Source organism: Eumetopias jubatus, unplaced genomic scaffold (assembly GCF_037043125.1).
Source record: "Eumetopias jubatus isolate StellerSeaLion01/CBP00866 unplaced genomic scaffold, mEumJub1_p1.0 scaffold_4, whole genome shotgun sequence".
NCBI lineage: Eukaryota > Metazoa > Chordata > Mammalia > Carnivora > Otariidae > Eumetopias > Eumetopias jubatus.
In genome coordinates, this window is record NW_028274810.1 from 100,102,895 (window position 1) to 100,127,173 (window position 24,279).

Consider the following 24,279-nt stretch of genomic DNA (forward strand, 5'->3'; position numbering starts at 1 on the left):
TACAAGGTCCGGGACTGTTTAATTCACCATTGTCTCAGCACAGGGGAGACTACCTGGGGCTCAGTAAAGCTGGGTAGACAGACAGACGGATGGGTGGAGTAGGTGGTTGGATGGATGGATGGATGGACAGATGGACGGACGGATGGGGGGTGGACAGATGGATGGATGCGTGGAGTGGGTGGTCAGGTGGATGAATAAAAGAAAGAATAAAGAAGCCCCTTTCCCTGGATTCTCCCTAGTCTGTTGTCCCTCCTCACCTTTCAGCCCCAGACGGGATGGCTGCCCCCTCAGCCGTGTGCCGCAGAAGCCTAGACACTAAGCCCCCGCCTTGGTTCAGCCCCTTAACTGTCGTCTTGCTGACCTCCGTTTCAGTGACTCCACTCTTGCCCCGCCTGTCACTTCCACCGTGAGGCAGAGATCTTCCCTCAGGCGCAGCATCAGGTCTCTCCCTGCTTCCCCCTTCACTGCCTCCCCACTTTGCACAGGCTGTGAGGTTTGAACTTGTGCATCAAGGCTCCTCTTCATTTCACGTCTGCTTCCTCTCTGGTCTCATCTCGTGACCGCCCCCCCCCCCCCGGCCCTGCTCCGTGGGCCATGTTCCCAGCCACATGGAACCATGGGGAGCTCTTCAGTCGGCCCAGCACAGACCCACAGTGCCCACCGTCACCCAGGGCCGATTTGAGGGCCCAGCCGGCGTTCCCGGCAGGCAGCATCCCTACCTTCTGTAAGATGGCAGTGCTTACCACGAGTGCTCCTGTAGCCGTGTGTGCGAAGCACGTGGAATGCTTGTCCCGTGAAGAGTGAATCAACACAGGGAACTTTTCGCTGTACCACTCAAAAGACTAATTGTTGGCTTAATTTAAGGATTTATTTCACACAGAAATGTGGTCTTATTTTAAAAATGAACTTCAGGGGCGCCTGGGTGGCTCAGTCATTAGGTGTCTGCTTCGGGCTCAGGTCACGATCTCAGGGTCCTGGGGTCCTGGGACCGAGCCCCACGTTGGGCTCCCTGCTCCGCGGGAAGCCTGCTTCTCCCTCTCCCACTCCCCCTGCTTGTGTTCCCTGTCTCGCTGTGTCTCTCTCTGCCAAATAAATAAAATCTTTAAAAATAAATGAAAATGAACTTGTAATACGTATAAATGGTAAAGTTGGCTATTTTGAAGTCTACAAATGATTTTAATGTGGAAAACTTCGGTTTTCCTTAAGGAAGTGGGTATGTCAGTGGTTCTCAAGGGATCTGGGGAGGGCGTTTGCCCCCTGGGCACACTGGCAACATCTGGAGACATTTTGTTCGTCACAACTGGGGACGGTGCTCCTGGCGTCTAGTGGGTGGAGACCAGCAATGCGGCTAAACATCTTGCAGAGCACAGGACAGCTCCGCCGCAGAGAATGATCTGGTGCAGGATGATTGGGAGACCCTGAGCTACATGATAGAGGTTTTCCCAACACTTTAGTATTAAATTTATTTGGGATTGTGATGAAGCCCTTAACCTTTGCTTACAGATTTTGTGTAGAGGTTCTTTGGAAGTGTTCCATTTTAGAAAAAAAGTTGAGTATAAAAAATGTATTTTACAAAGTCAGAGGAAAGTGATGCTGTGTTAACCAAACCATTACTAGAACAGTGTCAGCTGAAAGGGGGAGCTACTGTTTGTAAATTTCATGCAGTGTTACTTTGGTTAATTAAAGTTTCCTCTTTCACTAAAAAAAAACAAAACACTTTTTTTGTTGGCTTTTTGTTTTACACTTAGCAATATTACTGTGTATAATACTCCTTAATTCCTTTCTTTCCAGGGTAAAAGGAATAAAGTGAGGCCCCTACAGGGTTTGAGACTGTAGGGATTTCCTGTAGCTCTGGGCTGTACTTCAGATGATGATGATAGGGAGGTCATCACGGGAGTGCCTCCTGAGTCTCCTTAGCTCTGCCCTCGCAGTTATTTCTGAAATCTAGCTCTTGCTTATACTTAATTTATCCACAAATATTTGTTGAGCACTTGTGTGGCAGGCACAGAGTGGGCTCTTCACTGATGTTATTTATAATCTGCCAAACAAGGTTGTGGAAGGTGGTCCCATTCCTGACTTACAATGCAGAAATAGGTAAGGGGTGGTTAAAGAATCCACACCTAGTTACAGAGTGAGTCAGAAACAAAGTTCACTTACTTAACTACATTCTGTCCGATCCCAAAGTTCCTGCCTTTTCCACCAGACTGCGCTGTCTAAAACTTTTAACAGCATCTTGCTGTCTAAAGAATGAAGAGAGCTCATTGGTGTAGGGGGATGCTCACCGTCAGGCCCCTCTCCAGCTGTACCTCATTATACTCTTAGAGCTGTCCATTCAGCAGTCTTGCTGGGCCCAGAATGTGCCACAGACCTGATACACATTTTTATTCTGTTTAAAATGCTCCCGCACACCCAGGACGCCTCAGTTATCCCTTCAAAGATGTCCTTGGGAGATCTCCGCTTGTACTTTGAGGGACCCTAGAGCTGATCTCGGATTTCCAGCCCTTCTTCCAGACACATGGTAGCATGGCACTTCTCCACCCTGGTGGGTTTGGGTGGGGCCATGTAATTAGCTCTGGCTGAATGAGCGAGGAGCCATGTGTGCCCTCTGGGTGGAAGGTGTCGCTCCCATGACACCTTTTCCTCTGGTACGGGGCAGGGCCACATTTGAGATGATGGCTTCTAGGTCATGCCGGTCTCTGCTGGCTGATGAAGTTCCCAACACTGGGTGAGTCTCCTTCTGTAGTTTTTTTACCACACTGTATAGCCCTTTAATTATAGCCACGCCATTTTGGAATATTGTAGATGGCTGTTGATAATGTTTGTGTCCTCAGCGAGCCTGTGATTTGATTCCCCAAAGCCCCGCACCTTGCAGCGTGCTTATGTATGGTAGATACTCAGGAAGGATCTCTTGGGACAAAATCAAAGTCAGTGGGATGTGAAGCTGAAAGGACCTTTGACATTAAGCTGGCTTGAATGACGAGGGATGGTCTGATTTAAATAAGAATTTATCGGACTGAGGACTGTCCCAAAGAGAGCCTGTGAGAATGTGTGTGCCTTTTTACATTTTGATTTTGGGACTGTTACTTATTCTAAATGTTTCTTTGAGGTGAAAAAGAATCAGCTGGAGATTTTATATTTACATAGCACAGGACACTTTTCTGTGCAGATCGTCTTGAGAGGAGGGTCCGGTGACTCAAGATTACATTCCCCTCCTTCCCTGAGGCAAGGGCTGGAGTGTTTCATCCAAGCCGATCAGTGGTACCTGTCGCCATCTAGTGGTAGCATTCCTTAATGGCAGATTCTTACGGCCCGAGATTTAAAGCTGATTCTGCAAACAAAACATAACACCATCTAGGATTTGCTGTGAAATGCTGGTGGTCTCTTAAGACATCCAGCTGTTATTATTTATTATGTCATTCTTGGTCCAGTGTGACCAGCCTGGGTTTCTGGGAACGAGAAGGGGCACACATTAAGTTCTCTTTCGAAAAACAGCGGATGTCTTTTTATAGTAGAAGGAAGAAGTCAGAGGGGAACTGCTTGGTGCTGGGTTGAAGTCAAGGCCACAGAGGTGGCTCCAGAACCACCTCTCCAAGGGTGGGTGACTTGTGCAGCCTGGATGGGGACCAGCCTCTCCTCAGCCCATAGAGTTGGGATGTACTAGGGAGGCCTAAGTAATATATTTGAAGTTAACCCTGAGATTGACTGTTGGCGTTCTTTTCCTCTTGATTTTTAAATTGATGGCAATTTCTAATGATTAAAATCTATCACAGGGTGCCTGGGGGGCTCAGTTGGTTAAGCTTCTGATTCTTCTTGATTTTGGCTCAGGTTGTGATCTCAGGGTTGTGAGATCACGCACTGTGTCCACCCAGCCGGGAGTCTGCTTGGGCTTCTCCCTCTCCCTCTCCCTCTCCCCCTCCCTCCACTCACGCTCTCTCTCAAGTAAATAAATAAATCTCCAAAAAAAAAAAAATCTCCCACAACCACAAAACCAGCCCTGTCCTGAAGTCCTAGGCATGTCCCCAGGTGGAACTTAAGTACGGGAGGTCTGATTGCCAGTCTTGCTATTCCGTGATTTCAATTAAAAATTGAATTGGCTTTTTAATGACCTAGAATGTGGTGAAACGAATCAGGTGAAGACTCTCAACATGGGTGACATGTTCCTTTATTTGTGATTTTTGGGGGGGGGGAAGATTACAGAAATATTATTCACTTGTTTCTATAAATATTTGATAAGGCCAATTGAATGTGATGAAATATTAAAAATATCATTTATTAAATATTTAAAAGTTCAGTCCTTGGAACTGGCCGAATCTCTTCATTCTACTGCCAGCTGAAAGGAGCAATTTATAAATTCTGAATTACAAAATTAGGAACTGGGAATATAGCTATACAATTATTTTTGCTTTGAACCATTAGCCATTTTCAGCTATGGGCCTTTCTTTTTTCTTCCTTTCTTTTCTTTTTTTTTCTTTAAGATTTTATCTTTAAGTAATCTCCACACCCAGCATGGGGCTCGAACTCCCAACCCCGAGATCAAGAGTCCCATGCTCCACCGACTGAGCCAGCCGGGTGCCCCACTACGGGTCTTCCCGTGAGAGTAGCAGAAGGGCACACACTGTGCTCCTACCCATCACAGGCTTCCTGCGGTGTGCTCTGCCTGGCATTTCCACATTCCTAGGGGGCTGAACACAGTCATTTGGCTTACGTGTCAGGACTTTTATGGACTTGCACACTGGAATAATCTTCAGCTTTATTTGCCGCGCTTATAACTTTATTAATAAAACCTTTAGTATGAAAACAAATTGGAACCAAATACTGCTATTAATGGTGCATTGTTAATAGTAAGTCGAACTCACATTTTCTGTGTTTTAAAATGAGATTAGTGGGGCGCCTGGGTGGCTCTGAGCCGAAGGCAGAGGTCATGATCCCAGGGTCCTGGGATCAAGCCCCGCCATCGGGCTCCCTGCTCGACGGGGAGTCTGCTTCTCCCTCTCCCACTCCCCTCTGCTTGTGTTCCCTCTCTCACTGTGTCTCTCTCTGCAAACAAATAAATAAAATCTTTTTAAAAAATAAATAAAATGAGATTAGTGACAAAAAACAGAGGGCTTTGCACTACTTCCTTTCAGGTGGCCTGTTTCTCAGTATTGTCTGTGTAACTGCAGGCAGTGTTCCAGCCTCCGTCCTAGATGGTTTAACGAGCTGTCTGGGGAGGATGGGAGTCTTGGCAACTGCGTAATGAATGGCACAGTGCTAGGTGCTGGGAATTACCAGAGAACAAGAGGTTTAGTTCACGTTTGAATGGAGGAGAAGTCACAGCGACACCTAATGGCATTTACTGAGCGCTAGACTCTGTCCTAAGCCTTTCACCGAACAACTCATCAGCTGGGTACTATTGCCATCCTCAGTTATGGGTGGGGAAACTGAGGCCCACTGAGGAAGCCATGTAGCCTACCCCGACGCCCCCAGCTCGCACCGCTGCCCTCTCCCTGACGGTGTGGCGACGAGCAGCCAAAGAAAAGGAAAAGCGGACGTGGGGACCAGAGTGGAAGGTGCTGTAGCTGGAGGAGGGAACGTTTGAACGGAGACCCGAGTGAGGTGATGAGTGCCCCTGAGACCCTGTCGGGTTGGAAGAGGTCAGAGCTGTTTTAATTATGTTAAGACGTCGCTTGCCTTTTTCCTCGTCTCTCACGTTCCTGCTGGAGCTCTCTAGGGGCCGCGTGACATGTGACAGAGCGGCCTGCAGGCTGCGGGAGAAGCAGGACTCTGCAGACTGTAGAAAGACTTGCAAACATGTGACACGTCGCCGCTCTTCTTCGTAAACTCTGTTTTAAAAAGTATAGTTACTTCCACGAAAATGTTACTTATGTTAACATGTAATAGACATACTGTTTTTAAAAATGAATTGATAAATAATAAAATATTTCTTGATTTTGATTCCCAGTGCAGTAAATGCTGATTAGGTCGCCAGTTAATAGATAGATCCCACATGAACGAAAGCCACGTAGGGTCCTCAGGAACATGTGGTGTCCGTGGGCTCTGAGAGCAGAGGTGGAGAAGCGTCCGTCCGGCTGCCATGCAGGGGGGCAAGGATGAGGTTGGTTACCTGGATTTTATAAATAGTCCAGGTGAGCAGCACGGACGATGAGAAATGGCTCCGTCTGGATTGATTTTTATGTGTGGATTTTTTTTTTTTTTTTTTGATGGTGGTAACGCATACATAAAGCCTCCCATCGGAAGTGCACACGGTGTTAAGTACATCCATTCACGGTGCTGTGTGGCCGATCCCAGAACTGTGTCCATGTCACAAAACTGAAACTCTGTACCCATGAACCAATAACTCCCATGGGTCTGGATTTACTTTGAAAGTGAAGACGACAGGGTTTGCTCTTGGTTTAGAAAAGGTGTGTGTAGGGGCACCTGGGTGGCTCAGTCGGTTAAGCGGCTGCGTCGGTTCAGGTCATGGCCCCAGGGTCCTGGGATCGAGCCCCGCATCGGGCTCCCCGCTCAGCAGAGAGCCTGCTTCTCGCTTTCCCTCTGCCTGTTGCTCTGCCTACTTGTGCTCTCTACCTCTCTGTCAAATAAATAAATAAAAAATATCTTAAAAAAAAAAAAAGGTGAGGGTAAATGTCTGGTAAATGCACCATCAGTCAGCGAGACGGTAGCTTCTTTCCCGCCTCCGTGCTGGTGTAGAATGGCACATGGGAGCCGCAGAGCACATGCCCGTGAAGCCCAGGCTCCTGGCGGCTCGTGATGGTCATCACGTGACAGCAAACACATTGTGGTGGTTGTTAGTATCACATCGTGGCTAAACACTGAATCTTAGTTTTAGCTCCTTCTGAAGATGGACTTGCGGGAAAGAATCGGGTCGTTCATTCAACAAATAGGCACCATCTACTTGGAAATAGAGCTTCTTCATACCATTCCTTCTACTTAGATCGGCTCAGCTGGGGCCAGCCCCCCGCGGTCAATACACACACCGAGGTTGTAATGTGAGCACTCATAAGGTGAAGGTAAAAAGAAATGAAAAGGTTTGGGCCGCCCAGACCGTGCTGGGGGAAATGGGGACTCAGAGAGGGCCCTGGCTCTGAGCAGGAGGAGGTCTCGCATGGGCCAAGCCCCAGGCAAAACAAATGGAATGAAAACTTGGATTTCACCGCGAGAGCAGACCGCCAGGATGGCTGTTTTTACCTTAGGAACAAGAGCATCCGTGCCAGTGCCCAACCAAGAAGGACACAGGTCGCTTCTCCAGTGATCTGCCCCAGCCTTGGGGGTTGTGCGCATGTCCCTGGTGTGCAGATGAGGAGACTTGAAATTAAGAGGCCGGTTATGTGCTAAAGGTCACGCAGCCAGTAATAGGAGGGAGCTGGAATCTGACCTTAACACGGCCTGACCCTCAAACTGGGTTATTTGTAAACACTGTTTTCAGTCAAGGTTTTCAGAAATTTGCGTTTAGTTTTATTTATACTCTCTAATTTTTTTTTTAAGATTTTATTTATTTATTTGACACAGAGAGAGACACAGCAAGAGCGAGAGAGGGAACACAAGCAGGGGGAGTGGGAGAGAGAGAAGCAAGCTTCCCGCAGAGCAGGGAGCCCAGTGCGGGGCTCGATCCCAGGACCCTGGGATCATGACCTGAGCCGAAGGCAGACGCCCAACGACTGAGCCTCCCAGGTGCCCCTATACTCTGTAATTTTATATTCATAAGTTTTCTTTTATATTTTTATTTGTAATGCTAGTTTTAAATAGGTAATACTGTATTATTATTGCCATAAAGAAGTGATAGTATATTTTTCTTTGTAACTTTCCTGTGATAGCTTAAAAACAGTTTGTCTATAGCCATCAGTCTTTTAATTTCTAGAGTAGTTTATTTCTTAATTCCGGTTGCTCCCTAGACTCAGTTTCTATATTACTTACTCTGGAATTCAGAATTTCATCCCATTAGGGTCTTGATGCCAAACTTTTCAACAAAAAATACAAGTGTTGGGGTGTCTGGGTGGCTCAGTTGGTTAAACATCTGCCTCAGCTCAGGTCAGTCCTGGGATTGAGCCCCACGTCGGGCTCCCTGCTCAGTAGGAATTTTGCTTCTCCTTCTCCCTCTGCCCCTCCCCCCTGCTCGTGCGCTCTCTCTCGCTCTCTCTCTCTCTCTCTCTCTCTCAAATAAATAAATAAAATCTTTAAAAAAATTACAAGTGTTGCCTTCCAGACTAATGAGTGTTTTGTTATTTTAGTAATAGATGTGTGTCTTTAGAAGCAGTGGAGTTTAATAATTCTGACCTGGTTTATTCCCTTTCTTCTTTTTCTCTTTTTAAACATAGTTAACAAGCACAAACCATGGCTCGAGCCCACCTATCATGGCATAATCACAGAAAACGATAATGCAGTGCTTCTTGACCCTCCTCTGATTGCCCTGGATAAAGACGCACCTCTGCGATTCGCAGGTATGAACGTGGCTTTTATCTTACTTACTGTTGATAAATGAGGACTGGATGCAAAGCATTTCACATATCCCATTTAGATTATTTCTGAGCCTTTCTGAAAATGTCTTAATAGTTAAGAGGTGTCTGTGGCTTCTGTGTATGACATTTTTTCCTTTTAATTTTAATAGAGTAACTGGAAAGAAAAAACCTGTCCTTGCTGAAAAGCAAAATATTTATTGCATCATTGTATTCCTCGGTGTGACCAGATAGAGAACACCTAGACCAGTGTATCTCAGACTAGCGTGCACACAGAGCACCTGAGGATCATGTTAAAAATGCGGATTCGGGTACAGCAGGTCAGGGAGGACCTGCGATTCTGCCTTTCTGACCTGTTCCCTGGTGCTGCTGGTGCTGCTGGTTCGTGTGGCTCGAGGCTGCCCTTGCATGGCCCAGATTTCAGGTAATGGGAAAGACTGAGCTGAGAAAATGGAGCCGTGTTTATAGAGGAATCCTTTTGGCTTCGATTTTTACTTTTAATAAATTTTTAACATGGGTTGCTTCATAAGCTTGTAACCTAAGTATTTATAAGAGACAAATCTCTGGGATTGCTTTGGAGCTTTTCTGCTTTGTAACATTTAATAGCACTTTCCAGATCAGAACTGTGCTTTTACACAGTGACCATAGTAGCTTCCTTAGCTGGGGGGGAAAGTGCTGCTTCACCCTTGATTTGCCTCAGAGTCAAAACTGACATCGTGACGGTAATTTTTGTAAACAGTAGTTTTTGCAGGATATTTTTCCCAAACCCAGTTTCTCATATTAAAGAAGGTGTTCTCTTTGTCTAGGGACAGATATGGACAATTGAGTGAACTCATATAGATTCTATCGTACATTAATTTTACTGTGGTACATTGAGGAAAATGAGTGTGCGGTTGTTTCTGAAGAGCTATTTTTACAATGACTGTGTTCTTCGTATTCTGTTCGAGTGCCACATCCCATTTTCAGGAACGTAACCTGAGCACCAGTTTGCGCTCCTCGAGTCAGTTAGTTTTACTTGTTTATTGGTTTTTACAGAGAAACCCAGTTAGATGGACAGAAGAGGAAGCGCTCTGTGCCGTGAACACACATTAGTGTTTGTCAGCTGAGGTGGTTTGTTCATTTTGTTTTCCCTAGATTTAAAACCATTTTAGCATTACATGTTGGTTTTCTCTGTAACTACCTAGGTATATATATATATACACACAGACATCCCATGTGTACCAAATGGTTACTATGTCCATTTCTTCCTCGGGAGTGGGATATTTAGTGCTGTGTAAATCAGCTTATGTTTTGGAGTGGACTTACACCTTTCATGCATTTTAAGGGGTGACTGCACTCAGGAGTTCTAGACTCACTCCCTTGGGTCTCTGTGGAGTATCCGCTGCAGACCTGTTGTGTGCAGAGCACCCTCCTGCTGCCTCACTAATAATACGGAACGTGTATAGAGCCTTTGCAAGCTTGCAGGCACTGTTCTAGGTGCTTTACAAATACAAATTTGTATGTAGTCCTCCACAGTCTTAGGACGTAAGTGCTTCCTGTCATCATCCCCGGTTTGTTTCTTTCTTTTTAAAGTCAATACATTTTTACGTAAGGAATTTACATGTGATTCCTTCCACTCCCAATCACCTTAGCTCCTCCAAAGTCAGAATCGCAGTCTTCAAAATAGTCCTTTTCAAAAGAACTTTTGTTCAGTCCCGGTTATCACTGTCTCAGTCCGTGGTTCCTCCGATTGGGCTCCTTTGACCTCCGCTTGAATATGGACATACTTCAAAAATTGCCCTCATGTTTCGGGTCAGAGTAGATGGATCTGCCTTGTTCTCAATTTCAGACACCCCCTTAACATGAAGAAGTTCAAACCATGTTCACCCCGGAACAATCACCCGCTAGCATTGGACAGATTTGGGGGATATGCCAGTATCTTGAAGTCCAGACATTGTGTTCTCAAGTGAGAAGCCGGAAAAAAGAAGCCATCTTTGTTTCATGTCGACGTAAAAGTTAGAATGTTAAATTCAGTATAGCTGAGATTTCTCTTATGTCCTAAGCTTTTAGTCATTTTGTGGTCCTGGACCCAACCTTCCTGTTGACCAGCACCCCCACCATCACTTTCTCCCGTTTTAGATGTCGTGTTCCTTCTTTTCCATATCAACAGTCAGACTGAATAGTGAGTTCTGGGCCGCAAGACAGGACTTACCTCGGGTTCTTGTCTAAGTCTTTGCCCACAGATGAAACAAAAGCAAACGCAAGTGCTTTCTGCCATCCCCATTTGAAGGAAAGGAAGCTGGGACACAGAGCAGTGACCCCATCTGTCAGCATGTGTCAGAGGCAGGGTGGCTCTTTGCCATGATGAGGCCCTGGTGGGCACTGCAGGAAGCTGCAACAGAAGCAGGAAGTGAAATACACTTTGAGGAAAAAGTCCTATTAATGAAATGTCATCTATTTTTTCTTTCTCGTTGGATTGAATGTTATTGCAGCATTTATCAAAACCTAATGTATTATTGTGAATGAAATAATACTTATTTTAAAGTTGTATGTTTTTAGGAGTTCCCAGCTGTTTTTTATTGATGTGCAAAAGTTAACATTGAGATTTAAAAAACTATGAAGAGAAGCAGTTGAGAGCCAAGTCATAGTGGTAACGTGATTGTATTTGCCCTAGTAGACAGGTAAATCGGTCCTTTCCTTCTGGAGATTTTCATGGGGGACCAATTATTCTTATAATCTTTTTAAAAAATATAATCCACACAGCAGAAAATCCACACAAGCAGCGAAGTATACAGTTCACAGGGCTTGAGTATATGCACAGGATTGTGCAGCCGTCAACCACTGTCTGATTCCAGAACATTTTCATCACCCTCAAAGAAACCCTTGCACCATTAGCAGCCACTCCCCACATCCCCCACCCTTTTGACAACCTAGTTCCTGTCTCATGGATGTGCTTATTCTGGATTTGTAGTGACGAGTGTCTTTCGCCTCACGTGGTAATTTGAAGCTTCACCCATGCTTCAGTAGTCGCATGCATCCGTCCTTCCTTCCTTTTTATTGCTGAATAATATCCCATCGTGTGGACATACCACATTTCCCATTTGTCTGTTCATCAGCTAACACGCATTAAGATGGTTTCCACTTTGCGGCGATTATGAATCATGCTGAAGTGAACATTAGCATACAAGTCTCTGTGTGGACGTAGGTTTTCGGTGTGTGTGGGTGGACACCTGGGCATGAAATTGCTGGGCAAATGCTCTTACTAAAGCACAGCCCTGGTCCCCCTGCCCTGGGGAGAGGGGGGCAGCTGGGGGGCCTCCCTCCCTCCTCTCTTGCCCTGGCACCCGTCCAGCCGCAGCTCAGAACGCTGCCCCCCCTGAGGCCATAGCTGGCAGGTACGTCAGGAACACAGACCCCAGCCTGGGTTTGAGTCTTGCCTAGGCCAACTACTGGCTGGATGGCCTTGGGCAAATGACTGAACATCTCTGTGTCCCAGTTTCATCCATTGTAAAAAAGGAGAGTGATGTCACATACCTCCAGGGCTTGGGGATTATTTGCTTATTTATAAAAATGAAGAGCTCAAAGCAGTGCCTGATACATAGTAAGTGCTGTATACAGTGTGTGCTGCTGCTGCTGTTAATGATAGAATCTTCTAGAAACATTTTATTTAACATTTTGTGAGAAATATTTTTCTGTCTTTCTGTAACAGTCCTCGTAGTGTTCCATTTTCTCACTGAGTTTCTTAAACAGTTTTTTGGGTAAGGCAGAGGCCCCATCGGGAGGTTTATTTTGATCTTAGATGGTTTTGGTGATGACATGATGGAGTTTAGTTTACCAGCATGATGGTGCTGGCGCTGTGGCAGTGGGAGCATCTAATGCTTGCTGAGCAGATGGTAGAGGTTGTTCTAAGGGCTTTACATGGGTCACTTTCTCTGATTCAACAGTCTCCTGCAGCGGGTACGCTTGCTGCTGCTGGCTTTCCAGATGAGGGACTGGATGTCGGGGTCTGTCCGTCAGTAACATGACAACCTTGTTCTTCACTTAATCCCCAGCGCCCAGGCTGGCATGTGGGAGTAGCTGATGCCCCACAAACATTCGTAGAAGGAACGAGAGGCTTTGCCCAAGATCACCCAGCTCAGAAGTGGTAGAGCCGCCCTCAAGCCAGGCAGTCTGGCTCCAGTGTGGATTCATACATTCGCTGTGCCCACTTCCCTGGCGTTATCTTTAAAACACTGTGAACGTCCTGGCTCACAGTCGTATCCCATCACGGGACGTGAATGTGGGCAACCATCAGGGTTTACTTGTCGAAGCCCCGAGATAAATACACATAACGTTGGAAGCTTAATCACCAGAGTGCGTTGTAAACAGTCTCCAATCAGACCCTGGTGTTGAACATACAGGGTCCAGTCCAGATTGTTTCCTTGGGGGAAACCCAGAGACTAAAGTCTTGGTACTTGTCAGCTATTCTAGAAAATTAAAATGAGTCAATTCCTTACTCAACCCCTTTTCCGTAATCTGCTAATAGCCCGAGTAGACGTGGGTAGGGAGGTATGTTATATGTTTTATGTATTCCATGGGGAGTTAGGAGCCTGCACCCCTTATATAGGCCACCCCTCTCACTGCCTGGAGGAGAAACCCCAGTCTCCCCCTCGGCCCCTTGTTTGCAAGCTCTTCCCTTTACTACATGGTTCCAGCCCAGCACTCATTTCCTGCCTTCCCAGATGGAGTTCGGATCATTTGCAAGTAGAGAATCCAAAGGAAATTTCAGGGCAAGAATGAGAACTTCGTCTTTGTTGATATTTAGTTAGAACCAGCTCAGATCTGTGATACTCTTCTCCATATTCTGGGTAATTTGTGTAACTCATGTGGCCTGAGGATGGCCAGGGGGGTTGACCGCCACACATCACCACACAATTCTGCTTTTTTAGCAGACGCAACTGGGCAGACATTGTGTTTGCCACAGTGACTTGGATATATTTGGTTAAGCCACATGAAATGGCCGTTGTTGTGTGTTGAAAATATCAAAATATTTGAAAAAATAGAATGCCAGAAATTTTCATGTGGCTCAGCCTGACATAAGGCAGTTAGTTCTCCATTAGGTTAGCAGTTTTCAGTATCTGAATGTTAGGCCAGAAACTCCACATTAAGTGACTGACTAGAGGGAATTCATTTTGAGTGCAGTTGCCTTCAGGAGAGGTTTGAGATAGTAACCATTAAATATTAGGTAGCCACACCAGGTCACCCAGAGAATAGAAGAAAAGCATAAAAGTTGTTGTTTATTCTCAAAGCACTGATAATCTAGGTGGGAAGCAAAACCAGCATTGCCCAAGAGTTAAGTGGGGGTACTTGGAGTTTATAATTTAGTGCCAAGTGAGAGCGGCGACACGCAGCCTGGACTGGAGATGGTGTGGGTTAAAGAAGGTACAGAGGTGACTGGGTGTGAAAGATGAGCGGACCTGACGTGCCCAGTGGAGAACAGTCGAGCAGGGGTGGGAGCTGGAGGGGCTTCCAAAGGGAGAGATGGACAGTCAGTTCGTGGGGTGTGTGGAGTGAGCACACCGTGCGGGAGCAGAGGGTTGGAAGTCAGCTTGGGGCCCCAAGATTTCTGCTGCCAACTTGAGTAGATGGGATGTTTCTGCACATGTGGTTTTTAATACCATGTCCAAATCACCTGGGCCTGCCCGTTGAGTGTAGTCACTGAGGTACAGACTCAGCTGCCTGGATCTAAACGTCCAGGAGGAGAGCCTAAGAAATCTGTATCCAGCCAGCGAGGTTTGGAAGCCAGTGACAGGCCAGGCTCTCGAGTGTAGACCACATTCTAGCTGCATTGCAGCTATCTGTGACACTTGTTAAAAATGCAGGTCTACTGGGCTCCACCGCAGAGCCGCGGAGTCAGAATTTCTGGGGATGGAGGTAGACAGACCACATTTTTAACAAGCTTCTCAGGCTTTTCTTGGCACAGGAAATTTGAGAGTCATGGCTGTAGCCAGTGAGGAGCTTGGAGGGGTAGCCCCTGGGTGTTTGGTGGTTGCTGCACATTTAAGCTGGAAAACTGGGGTGCCGGGCAGCTCAGGCTGGGCGTCTGCCTTCGGCTCAGGTCGTGATCCCAGGGTCCTGGGATTGAGCCCCGCATCGGGCTCTCTGCTCAGTGGGAAGCCTGCTTCTCCCTCTGCCACTCCCCCTGCTTGTGTTCTCTCTCCCGCTGTATCTCTCTCTGTCAAATAAATAAATAAAAATCTTTAAAAACATATATATAAACTGGAAAACTGTTCTGATTAGAGCAACATTCAAGCTTGTCCCAGAAATTAGCCTGGACTAGTCAGCAAAGGAGTCAAGTCACTGAAAATAAGGGTCAGCCTGGACATCCAGCTGCTGAGCATGCGCCCCAAGGCTGTGTAGAGAGAATTGGGTTAGGGACAAGAGCGAGACTAGCAGGGACATGGTATTGGACACTTGCTCTCAGCAAATGTCTATTTTTCCTTCTTAACAGCCCCTGACCTCTTTCCCACTGGGTCCAGATTGGTGGATCTGCAGTCCATTACTACACCTTCCCCAGCCAAGTGCATGCACAGTCCAAGCTTGGCCAACTAGATGTTCTCTCCGTGGATATGAATATTGAGCAGAGGGACAAAGATGCTAATACTGTTTGCAGTTGCATTCCATCCACCCAGGTCATTTTGCTCTGGGACTGTTATGGCCCCTATTCCTGCCTCTTTTTTTTTTTTTTTTTTTTTAAGATTTTTAAATTTTTATTTAACAGAGAGAGCGAGAGAGAAAACACAAGCAGGGGGAGAGGGAGAGGGAAAGCAGACTCCCCACTGAGCAGGGAGCCTGATGCGGGGCTTGCTCCCAGGACCCTGGGATCATGACCTGAGCCAAAGCCAGACGCTTAAGGACTGAACCACGCAGGCGCCCTCCTGCCTTGGTTTCTGGCTCTTTCCAAGTCCTTTTCTCTGGCTTGCAGTTAATTCCATGGCTTCTTTTTTTTTTTTTTTTTTTTAAGATTTATTTTTATTTTGAGTGACAATGAGAGAGAGAGAGAGTACATGAGAGGGGAGGGTTAGAGGGAGCAGCAGGCTCCCTGCTGAGCAGGGATCCCGATGCAGGACTCGATCCCGGGACTCCAGGATCATGACCTGAGCCGAAGGCAGTTGCCCAACCAACTGAGCCACCCAGGCACCCAGTTCCATGGGCTTCTGATGGTTCTTCACTGAAGTCTCTTTTTGCCTGAGTTTAGCTGGAATGGGTTTCTGTTGCACCCACAGAACCCTAACTGTCTGGGCCAGCACTAGTGACGGTAAGGAGTGCATATAAGGGCAGGACTACCTGGGAGCTGGGAGACTGTAGGTTAGGCATTAGAGACACCCCTCCCATTTGTGGAAGAGCAGTGTAGTGTGGGCCATATTCCGATTTGGAAGAAGACACGGAAGGCAGGGCCAGCCTGAAGCTGAGCTTTCTCAAAGGGATGGAAGAGGAAAGTGAGGGCTACCACGGTCAGCTGAGAACCCTGGACATGACTTAGGACATTGAGAAGTCAAATCTGTACTTTGTTGGGTGTAACCATTGTTATGTTTTAATGTTTTGCTTTTAAAAAAATGCTTCAGTAAAGTTCTTTTGACTATTTTAGATGCTCCTGGGGAATGAGAGGAGAGAGAGCGGGGAGAGGGCTGGTGTATTTGGAGGCTAGCATAGCTGGAGAGATCCTCTGGGAAAGCTGGTGGGGTATTTCACACATGATGAGAGCAGGGGTTTCCGTAGACTTACCTGGCAGAGCAGTAGCAGGTGGTCTGAATTGGGTGGGAAGGGGCAGAGCAGAAAGAAAGTAGAATAGGAGAGGTGATTTTGAGAGGTTCTTCTTGCGAGGGCTGAGTCCAGGGGAGCAGCCTGGGAATGCAGAGGGGCAGAGATGTACCTTTACACGCGGTCACCACGATGTGACCCACGGGATGCGTGTAATGCACACATGTAACTGTCATGTGTGTAACTAACAGAGCTGTAGGTACAAGAATGGAGGAAAGAGCGAAGAAAATGGATTATGACAACTTCAAAGTTTAAAAAATCAGCTCCTGGGGGCGCCTGGGTGGCTCAGATGGTTAAGCGTCTGCCTTCGGCTCAGGTCATGATCCCAGGGTCCTGGGATCGAGTCCCGCATCGGGCTCCCTGCTCGGCGGGAGCCTGCTTCTCTGCCTCCCTCCCTCTCTCTCTCTCTCTCTCTCTCACTCTCTCTGTCTCTCATGAATAAATAAAAAATCTTAAAAAAAAAAAATAAAAAATCAGCTCCTGGGAGGATGGGGACAGAAAGACACAAACTGGTCTCCGGTTGAGGGGAGGAAGGTCATAAACGGAGTGTAGTTGGAGAGGCAGTAGGATCCTCACTATGAAAATTCCGAAGGGATTGTTAATTTTGTTGGCTGTGTGATGTTACTGTAGCGATGTTAACGAAAGTCTGTCTGTGAGACATCTCTAAGGAGGGATGCGTGGAAGTCTGGCTTTAAGATACTCCTGCAAAGCGACCGGCAGGCAGTTGGGGGAGTAAGTGAAGCAAACTCCAGAGCGCTTCACCGTTCTCTCTGCCTTTGTTCCCTAACTGGTACCATCGGCCACACCCGGGCGTTGCCCCAGACTCCTGTCTGTCTGTCCAGCCGGCTACCAAGTCCTGCCTCTCCTGAAGATCCCTTAAATGTTTCTTCCTGAAACTACCTTTGGTTAGTCCTTTTCAGATCCCATCAGACATACTGCAGTATTTTAACTTGTTTACTTGCCCCTCACTTTGCTCCACTCGGGCCGATCTTAGCCTCATTAAAATCGGGGGTCGTGGATGGAAGGAAGAGACGGTCTACCGCCAGGTCTGAGGATGGCGGCTCGGCGGGCTTAGCGATGCGTAGGGTCACACAGCTGGTACGGGAGACCCAGGTCTGCCCGAGTGTGAACCGGCGCTGCTCCTGCTGCAGCAAGCTCCACCTGGCCAGACGGTGTCTAAAGTCGTTCTAGGCGAAAGGACCCGGCCTCCCAGCGATTTAATAAGTACGTGGATTTGAGGCGCCAAGTCCTTTTGGTGCAGCCCATGTTTCAGGTAGCCCCCTTAAACACTGAAAATAGATGGGGATATGTGGGAAAGACAGAAGTACACCCTTTTGCTGTTCTCATTATAAACGGATCCAGTCTTTTAGAGAGCAGCCTGGAAATACGAGCATTTAAATAATTTACATTCTTTTATTTGATAATCATACCTTTGAGAGGCTATTCCTTAACACATTGTAATACAGATGCATGTTCAAAGCTGCAGCTCGCGTTCCCATTCCCTGTCCAGACCCTCTGTCAGTGGTCTCTCCCATGTCGGCCGCAGGGAATTTATTAATCCTTGGGTTTCTCACTCATAATTCCACGGCATTGTCCGTACTTTCAGAACACAGCCCGAATCTGACCACTTTCAGCTTCTCGTGCCTGCGTTATTCCAGTAGCCATCCTTGCCTGCTTGTAGACGCCAGTTGGATTCTTTCAAAATACAAAACATACTTTTTTTCCCGCATAAAACGTTCCAGTCATTTCCTTCTCCCTAGGAGGACAAGCTGCAATTCTTGAAGCAGCCCCTGTAGCTTCGGGTCACTCATCTTTGTTGGACCTCCTCTGCTGGTCTCCCCTTTGCCTAGCCACTGCAGCAGCATCAGCCTCCAAGTGCCTAAGCCAGGCCAGGCCCAGGCCTGCCTCAGGACCTTTGCACTTGCTGTTCCTGGTCTGAAATTCTTCTCTAGATAATCATGTGGCTTGCTCCCTTAGTTCCCTCTGGTTTCTACTCAGACATTATCAACGAAACCTCCCCTGAACACTGAAATATAAAATTGAAACACCCCATTGTCTTCCTATACACTCTACATTCTCCTCCCGCCTCCCAGCCTGGTATCTCAGAGGAGAAAGTTAGGGAGTGTACATCTTTTGGCAAACAGTTCCACTCCTCATGATAAACTCATGGTCAGAAACAGTCTCAGGGACATTGCTTGAACGATCCTCTTTATACTTTTTTTTTTTTTTTTTTTAGATTTTATTTATTTGACAGAGAGAGAGACAGCAAGAGAGGGAACACAAGCAGGGGGAGTGGGAGAGAGATAAGCAGGCTTCCCGCCACCGAGCAGGGAGCCCGATGTGGGGCTCGATCCCAGGATCCCGGGATCATGAACCAAGCTGAAGGCAGACGCTTAACGACTGAGCCACCCAGGCACCCCAGCCTCTTTATACTTTTATTCAGTGATGCACTACGTAAGCAGCATTACCCACGATAGATACCTCATGGCAGGGTCTTAAATCTGCACTCACCTGCACAGCGGCCTTTGCCAGGAAGGCACCCTCGGTCACTGTCAGGTATGCCAACTCCGATAACGTGGATCTGGATCACTGTTTTCTCTTTAGAAGAGTAAACTCTGAGTTGAAAACTGAGCAACTTGACTTATCTTAAAATGCATTATGCAGTATTAATATACACCCAAAAGAAGCGTAAACATAATGGAGTGAATTAGGACATTCTGGAAATTTGACATACCTGGCACTCAGCAGTTCTCTACACAGAGGTGTATCTGTTAGCAATCAGCAAACGTCTGTAAAGGGCTGGTAGTGAATGTTTTAGACTTTGTGGCCCATAGGGTCTCTCTTGCAGTGACCCAGATTTGCCACTATAGTGGAAAAGCAGCTGTAGACCATACAGAAACAAAAGAGCACGTCTGTATTCCAGTAAAACATTACTTATGGACACTGAACTTTGAATTTCAGTTTACTTTTGTCACAAAGTAGTATTTTTTGTTTGTTTTTAAAGATTTTTATTTATTTAACAGAGAGAGAGAGAGCACAAGTAGGCAGAGTGGCAGACAGAGGGAGAGGGAGAAGCAGACTTCCCGCCGAGCAGGGAGCCTGATGCGGGGCTCGATCCCAGGACCCTGGGATCATGACCGGAGCCGAAGGCTGACGCTTAACCAACTGAGCCACCCAGGCGCCCCACAAAGTCGTATTTTAAAAAGTAAAAACCACTCTTAGCTTCCAGGCTATTCGAGTACACACAGAGGTTGGATTTCGTGTGCAGGCCGTAGTTTGTCTGCCCGGATTCTGAGCAGCTCTGTCCAGTAGAACTTGCTGTGGTGACAGAATGTTCTCTGTCTGCATCCCACACTCGGTAGTTACTCCTCATGTGTGACAGAATGTTCTGTGTCTGCATCCCATACTCAGTAGTTACTCCTCATGTGTGGCTACTGAGCACCTGTGGTGTGACAGCCAGGGCGCTTGAGGAACTGATTTTTAATATTATTCCATTTTTTAAAAAGATTTTATTTATTTATTTGAGCAAGCACGAGTTGGGGAGAGAGGCAGAGGGAGAGGGAGAAGCAGACTCCCTGCTGAGCAGTGAGCCCAATGTGGGACTTGATCCCAGGACCCTGAGCCAAAGGCAGATGCTTAACCAACTGAGCCACACAGGTGCCCCAATATTATTCAATTTTAATATGAATTTTAGTTTAATTTTAAACAGCCCATGTGGGCTAGTGGCTCTAGTTTTGGGCAGTACGGGGCCTGCAGTGACTGCAAACGTGCAGCCGAAAGCACGTTTAGAAATGTCTGTCACAGCATTGTCCTTAGCAGAAAACGGGAATGATGGTGCACTCACACAGTGGAAAATACTTAGAGTAATAGGAAACATTTGTTGAGTGCTTTCTTTAAGCCAGGCCATGTTCTAAGCACTTTAGCTGCTCTAACTCCTTGGATTCTCGCCGAATGTAGTAGCGAAAAGAAATAAACTGTATTCTGTATCCGCCAACAGCGATGAATGAATCTTAGACGCGCAAGGTTGAGTGAAAAAGCAAGTCACGGGGCATCTGGCTGGCTCAGTTGGTAGAGCATGCAACTCTCGATCACGAGGTTGTGAGTTCAAACCCCATGTTGGGCACGGAGCCTACTTAAAAAAATAAAGTAGGGGTGTCTGGGTGGTTCAGTCAGTCAGGTGTCCGAGGCTTGATCTTAGCTCAGGTCTTGATCTCAGGGTCGTGAGTTCGAGCCCTGCATTTTAAGTAGGCTCTCCCCCAGCGTGGAGCCTTCTTAAAATGAAAAGAAAAAATGAATAAATAAACTTTAAAACAACAACAAAAAAGCAAGTCACAAAAATTGCATACCATGTGATACCATTTTTCAAACCTCAAAACAGGCAAAATGAAACATTATTCAGGGATATACAAATATATGGTAAAACCATTGGAAAGTAAGAGAAAGCCGGTACGTTGCCTTTGGGGGAGAGAAGATGCCCCAGTGAGGCTGACTCTGTCCTGAAGAGGCAGTGGGTGGGGCTTCTGACCTCCTGACCTCTGCGTGGTGGCACTCCTCTGTAGCAGCCCTGGGTTGGGGGGGTGAGGAAGCAGCGCTTCTGTTGACTTTGGAGAACAGTGTTTTCACTAAAAGCCACGGTCATTGTGGTGTCACTGCAGTGAGGATCGAATCTGGTTTCAGTTCACATTCAAGCAGATGTTCCGTTAGATGAGGGGTTTGTGTGCGTTGCCTTGGTTGGGTCCTTTAGATTAGAAAACGTGGTTATTTCTCCAGCTCAAGAACAGAGAAGTAAAACCCTCTGGTCCCCAAATGTTTGTTTTTTGTTTCATCAAATCTTGTACTGGGTTGAATGTTACCAGAATTGAGCCACAAGAACTCAGTTTGAAAATGAAAAATTTGAAAACTGTAAAATAACAAATAGGTTTACTTATTAACTGTTACCATGAAAGTGGTCATTAAAAATGGTCCAAACGGCACTTGAGGGGTGTTATGAAATTTTATAGTAGCTTTCATCTCCAGGTTGGTGTAATTTCAACATTACGTAGTGGTTTGTGCTCCTGAAGATCCAGTTCTCCGTAGCGATTCTGGCGAGTGGCTACTGAGCTGATTGTTGAATTATGTCAAGCTTTTCTATGTAATATGTGCATCTTTGACTTTTTTCCTTATTGTTCCGTCTTTATTCTTTCCTGCATTACTGACTTGGGTTTATCTTTTCTCCCTTTAGAGAGTTTTGAGGTGACAGTCACCAAAGAAGGTGATAAAGGGTTCTTTCTATCGCTCTTATGAATATTAACCCACTAACTTTGTTTATAAAATTGGGAATCAGCCCTTAAACAGAAGAAACTGTCATGTTCTTTTACCCTGATTTATTCTCCTACTTTGTTTCTATTTTTAAATGTATTGATGGAAATTGTATGTAACCAAACCCTTGGTTAGAAATATCTGGAAATCAGACATCCATTTGAACTGTATGGATAATACTGTGCATTTTTTTTTCTCAATTGAACTTCAGAGATTCACTTTGTAACCGTTTTCTGTGAGTTGTAATTTTGGAAGAGGGCAGTCTTATTTTTATGTGAAATACATTTTTCTGAAGTTTTATATGTATATCAAAACATTTATGTTTGTTCTCCCACAGGCAAGAATGGAAACCTAGATTTTCACCCCTAATTGAGCTTGTGAGCCAACTTAGATGTACTGATGTCCCCAGGCAGGCTTCTTTTCCAGGTCTGATAGTCTAGTGTTGGCAACAAAGGCAAGTCTAGCCAATCCCTGCCCGTGACAGAACCGATCTTAATAGTGGACTATAGTTGTTGAAATGGATGCCTGAGAAGTTGGTATTTCTACCTTTCTCATTCAGTAGTTTGTTTTGATTCCCTAATTTTAGCCAGGCTCATTGCACAGGAAGACTTGTTTCTTTTGATTTTTCTTTCTTTCTTTTTTTTTTTTTTTTGACAGAATTTCTGTAATTATGGTGTTGAACCTATAATATAACATCACACTTCTTCCCTTCTCAACACTTAACTGCATTTTAGCCCTCTCTCTGGTCCAAATCAAAATCGCTGCCCAGCTGTCCCCAGTAGCTGGGGACGGCTCCCCGTGTTCTCAGGCCACGGCTGTTTGCTAATGACACTGCTTTTACCCTGGAGCTATCTTAAGTACTCCTGTGAAATGCCTGTCTATATTTTCTCTTTTTCTCTTTTGTACTCCTGCATGAATGGATGCAAAGTTAAGCAAGTTGCTTGGAAAGCCAGAACATGCTTCTTTTTACTAAAGCCCCAGAACTTATCCCTGTCAAAGCACAGTGCCCTTGCTTTGTCCACAGACCCTCTAAACCCCTGGCTGCTGAACTGTTGTCGTTTCTTTTCTTTTTGGGGGCGTGGGCCGGGAAGGGGAGGAAGGGGGTATGTGCAGATGCACGGGGCAGAAATTCTAACCTGCGCTGCTTTGACTCCCTAGGTGAGATCTGTGGATTTAAAATTCACGGGCAGAATGTCCCCTTTGATGCAGTGGTAGTGGATAAGTCCACTGGCGAGGGAATCATTCGCTCAAAAGAGAAACTGGACTGTGAGCTGCAGAAAGACTACACATTCACCATCCAGGCCTATGACTGCGGCAAGGGGCCGGACGGCACCAACATAAAAAAGTCTCATAAGTAAGTAAACTGGGCAGAGAGCGGGTGCGTGCGGAAGGCAGTAGTGACCATTGTCCCTGTCCCCAAGACTCTTTTTTTTTTTTAAGATTTTATTTTTATTTATTGAGACAGAGACAGAAAAAGAGAGCATAAGCTGGGGCAGGGGGTAGAGGGAGAGGGGGAAGCAGACTCCCCATTGAGCAGGGAGCCCGACATGGGGCTCAATCCCAGGACCCCTGAGCCAATGACAGACGCTTAACCAACTGAGCCTCCCAGGTGCCCCCGAAGGCTCTGTGTTTTTTAAAGGTGAGGCAGAAGATATTTCTGGGTTGTCCCCTATGACACTATAAGCTCTTTGAGGGCAGGAATCCTATCTGTTTACCCCACAGCATTAGATGTTGAATAAATAAATAAATGAGTAATTTTATCCCACCAAATCCTCTGTTAAAGACACTAAGGCCCTACGCTGAAAGTTGGAAAAGCCCACTTTTTCCCGAGGGAGGTATTTTGTTGTTAGGTTTCTTTTTTCTGTGAATTCTTTTTTTTTTTTTTTTTAAGATTTTATTTTATTATTTATTTGACAGAGAGGCACACAGAAGCGAGAGAGGGAACTCGCAGGGGGAGTGGGAGAGAGAGAAGCAGACTTCCTGCCAAGCGGGGAGCCTGATACGGGGCTCGATCCCAGGACCCTGGCCGAAGGCAGATGCTTAATGACTGAGCCACCCAGTCACCCCTTTTTTGTGAATTCTAAGGGTGTAGAATTCCTTCCTGCTGGTGGGAGCAGGCTGAGCGCTGCGCCCCCCTCCTGGCTGTGTCCCTGTCCTTCCTGCCGGCTGAGAACTACTGATGTAACTGACGGGACTCTGGACAAAACGTAGATTTAGATAGAATCCAGTCTTTACTTCCTTTCTTTTTTTTTAACACTTAATCCAGCAGCATATACCTTTTTTTTTTTTTTTTTTTAAGATTTTATTTATTTATTTGACAGAGAGAGAGCACAAGCAGGGGGAGCTGCAGGCAGAGGAAGAAGCAGACTCCCCGTAGAGCAAGGAGCCCGACGCGGGGCTCTATCCCAGGACCCTGGGATCATGACCGGAGCCGAAGGCAGACGCTTAACCGACTGAGCCACCCAGGCGCCCCAGAATCCATTGTTTTCTCCACCACTTGCTATCCCTTTGACATTAGGCAAATTTCGTTTTGTTGAGTCTCAGTTTTTACTTAGCACCTGGGCTGAGGGGAGAGGGGCACTCCGGATGACAGCACGTGACCCACTGTGCTGGGTCAGGAGGTTGCTCCACGTTGGGCGTGGAGGGTCTTGGTGAACACTCGGGTGCTGAGAGCCAGCGAATCTCTCCTCATCCCTTTCACACGATGTGACATTACTGTTGTCCTTGAAAAAGGCATTATTTGAGTCAG

The 24,279-nt window shown here is 46.4% G+C and overlaps 1 protein-coding gene and 1 non-coding gene across 2 annotated transcripts in view; one reads left to right on the forward strand and one right to left on the reverse strand.

Annotated features, from left to right (window-relative positions):
• The window catches only part of CLSTN1 (calsyntenin 1), a 78,472-nt gene that overhangs the window by 32,117 nt on the left and 22,076 nt on the right, over window positions 1-24,279 (forward strand). The window contains exons 2-3 of the mRNA XM_028108152.2: window positions 8,316-8,438; window positions 22,689-22,884. Coding sequence (XP_027963953.2) covers window positions 8,316-8,438; window positions 22,689-22,884 — 319 coding nt within the window. The remainder of the gene's footprint in view (window positions 1-8,315; window positions 8,439-22,688; window positions 22,885-24,279) is intronic.
• Window positions 10,576-10,701, reverse strand: LOC114213425 (small nucleolar RNA SNORA40). The gene has a single exon (XR_003610211.1). It is a non-coding gene; the product is annotated as a small nucleolar RNA SNORA40 (small nucleolar RNA).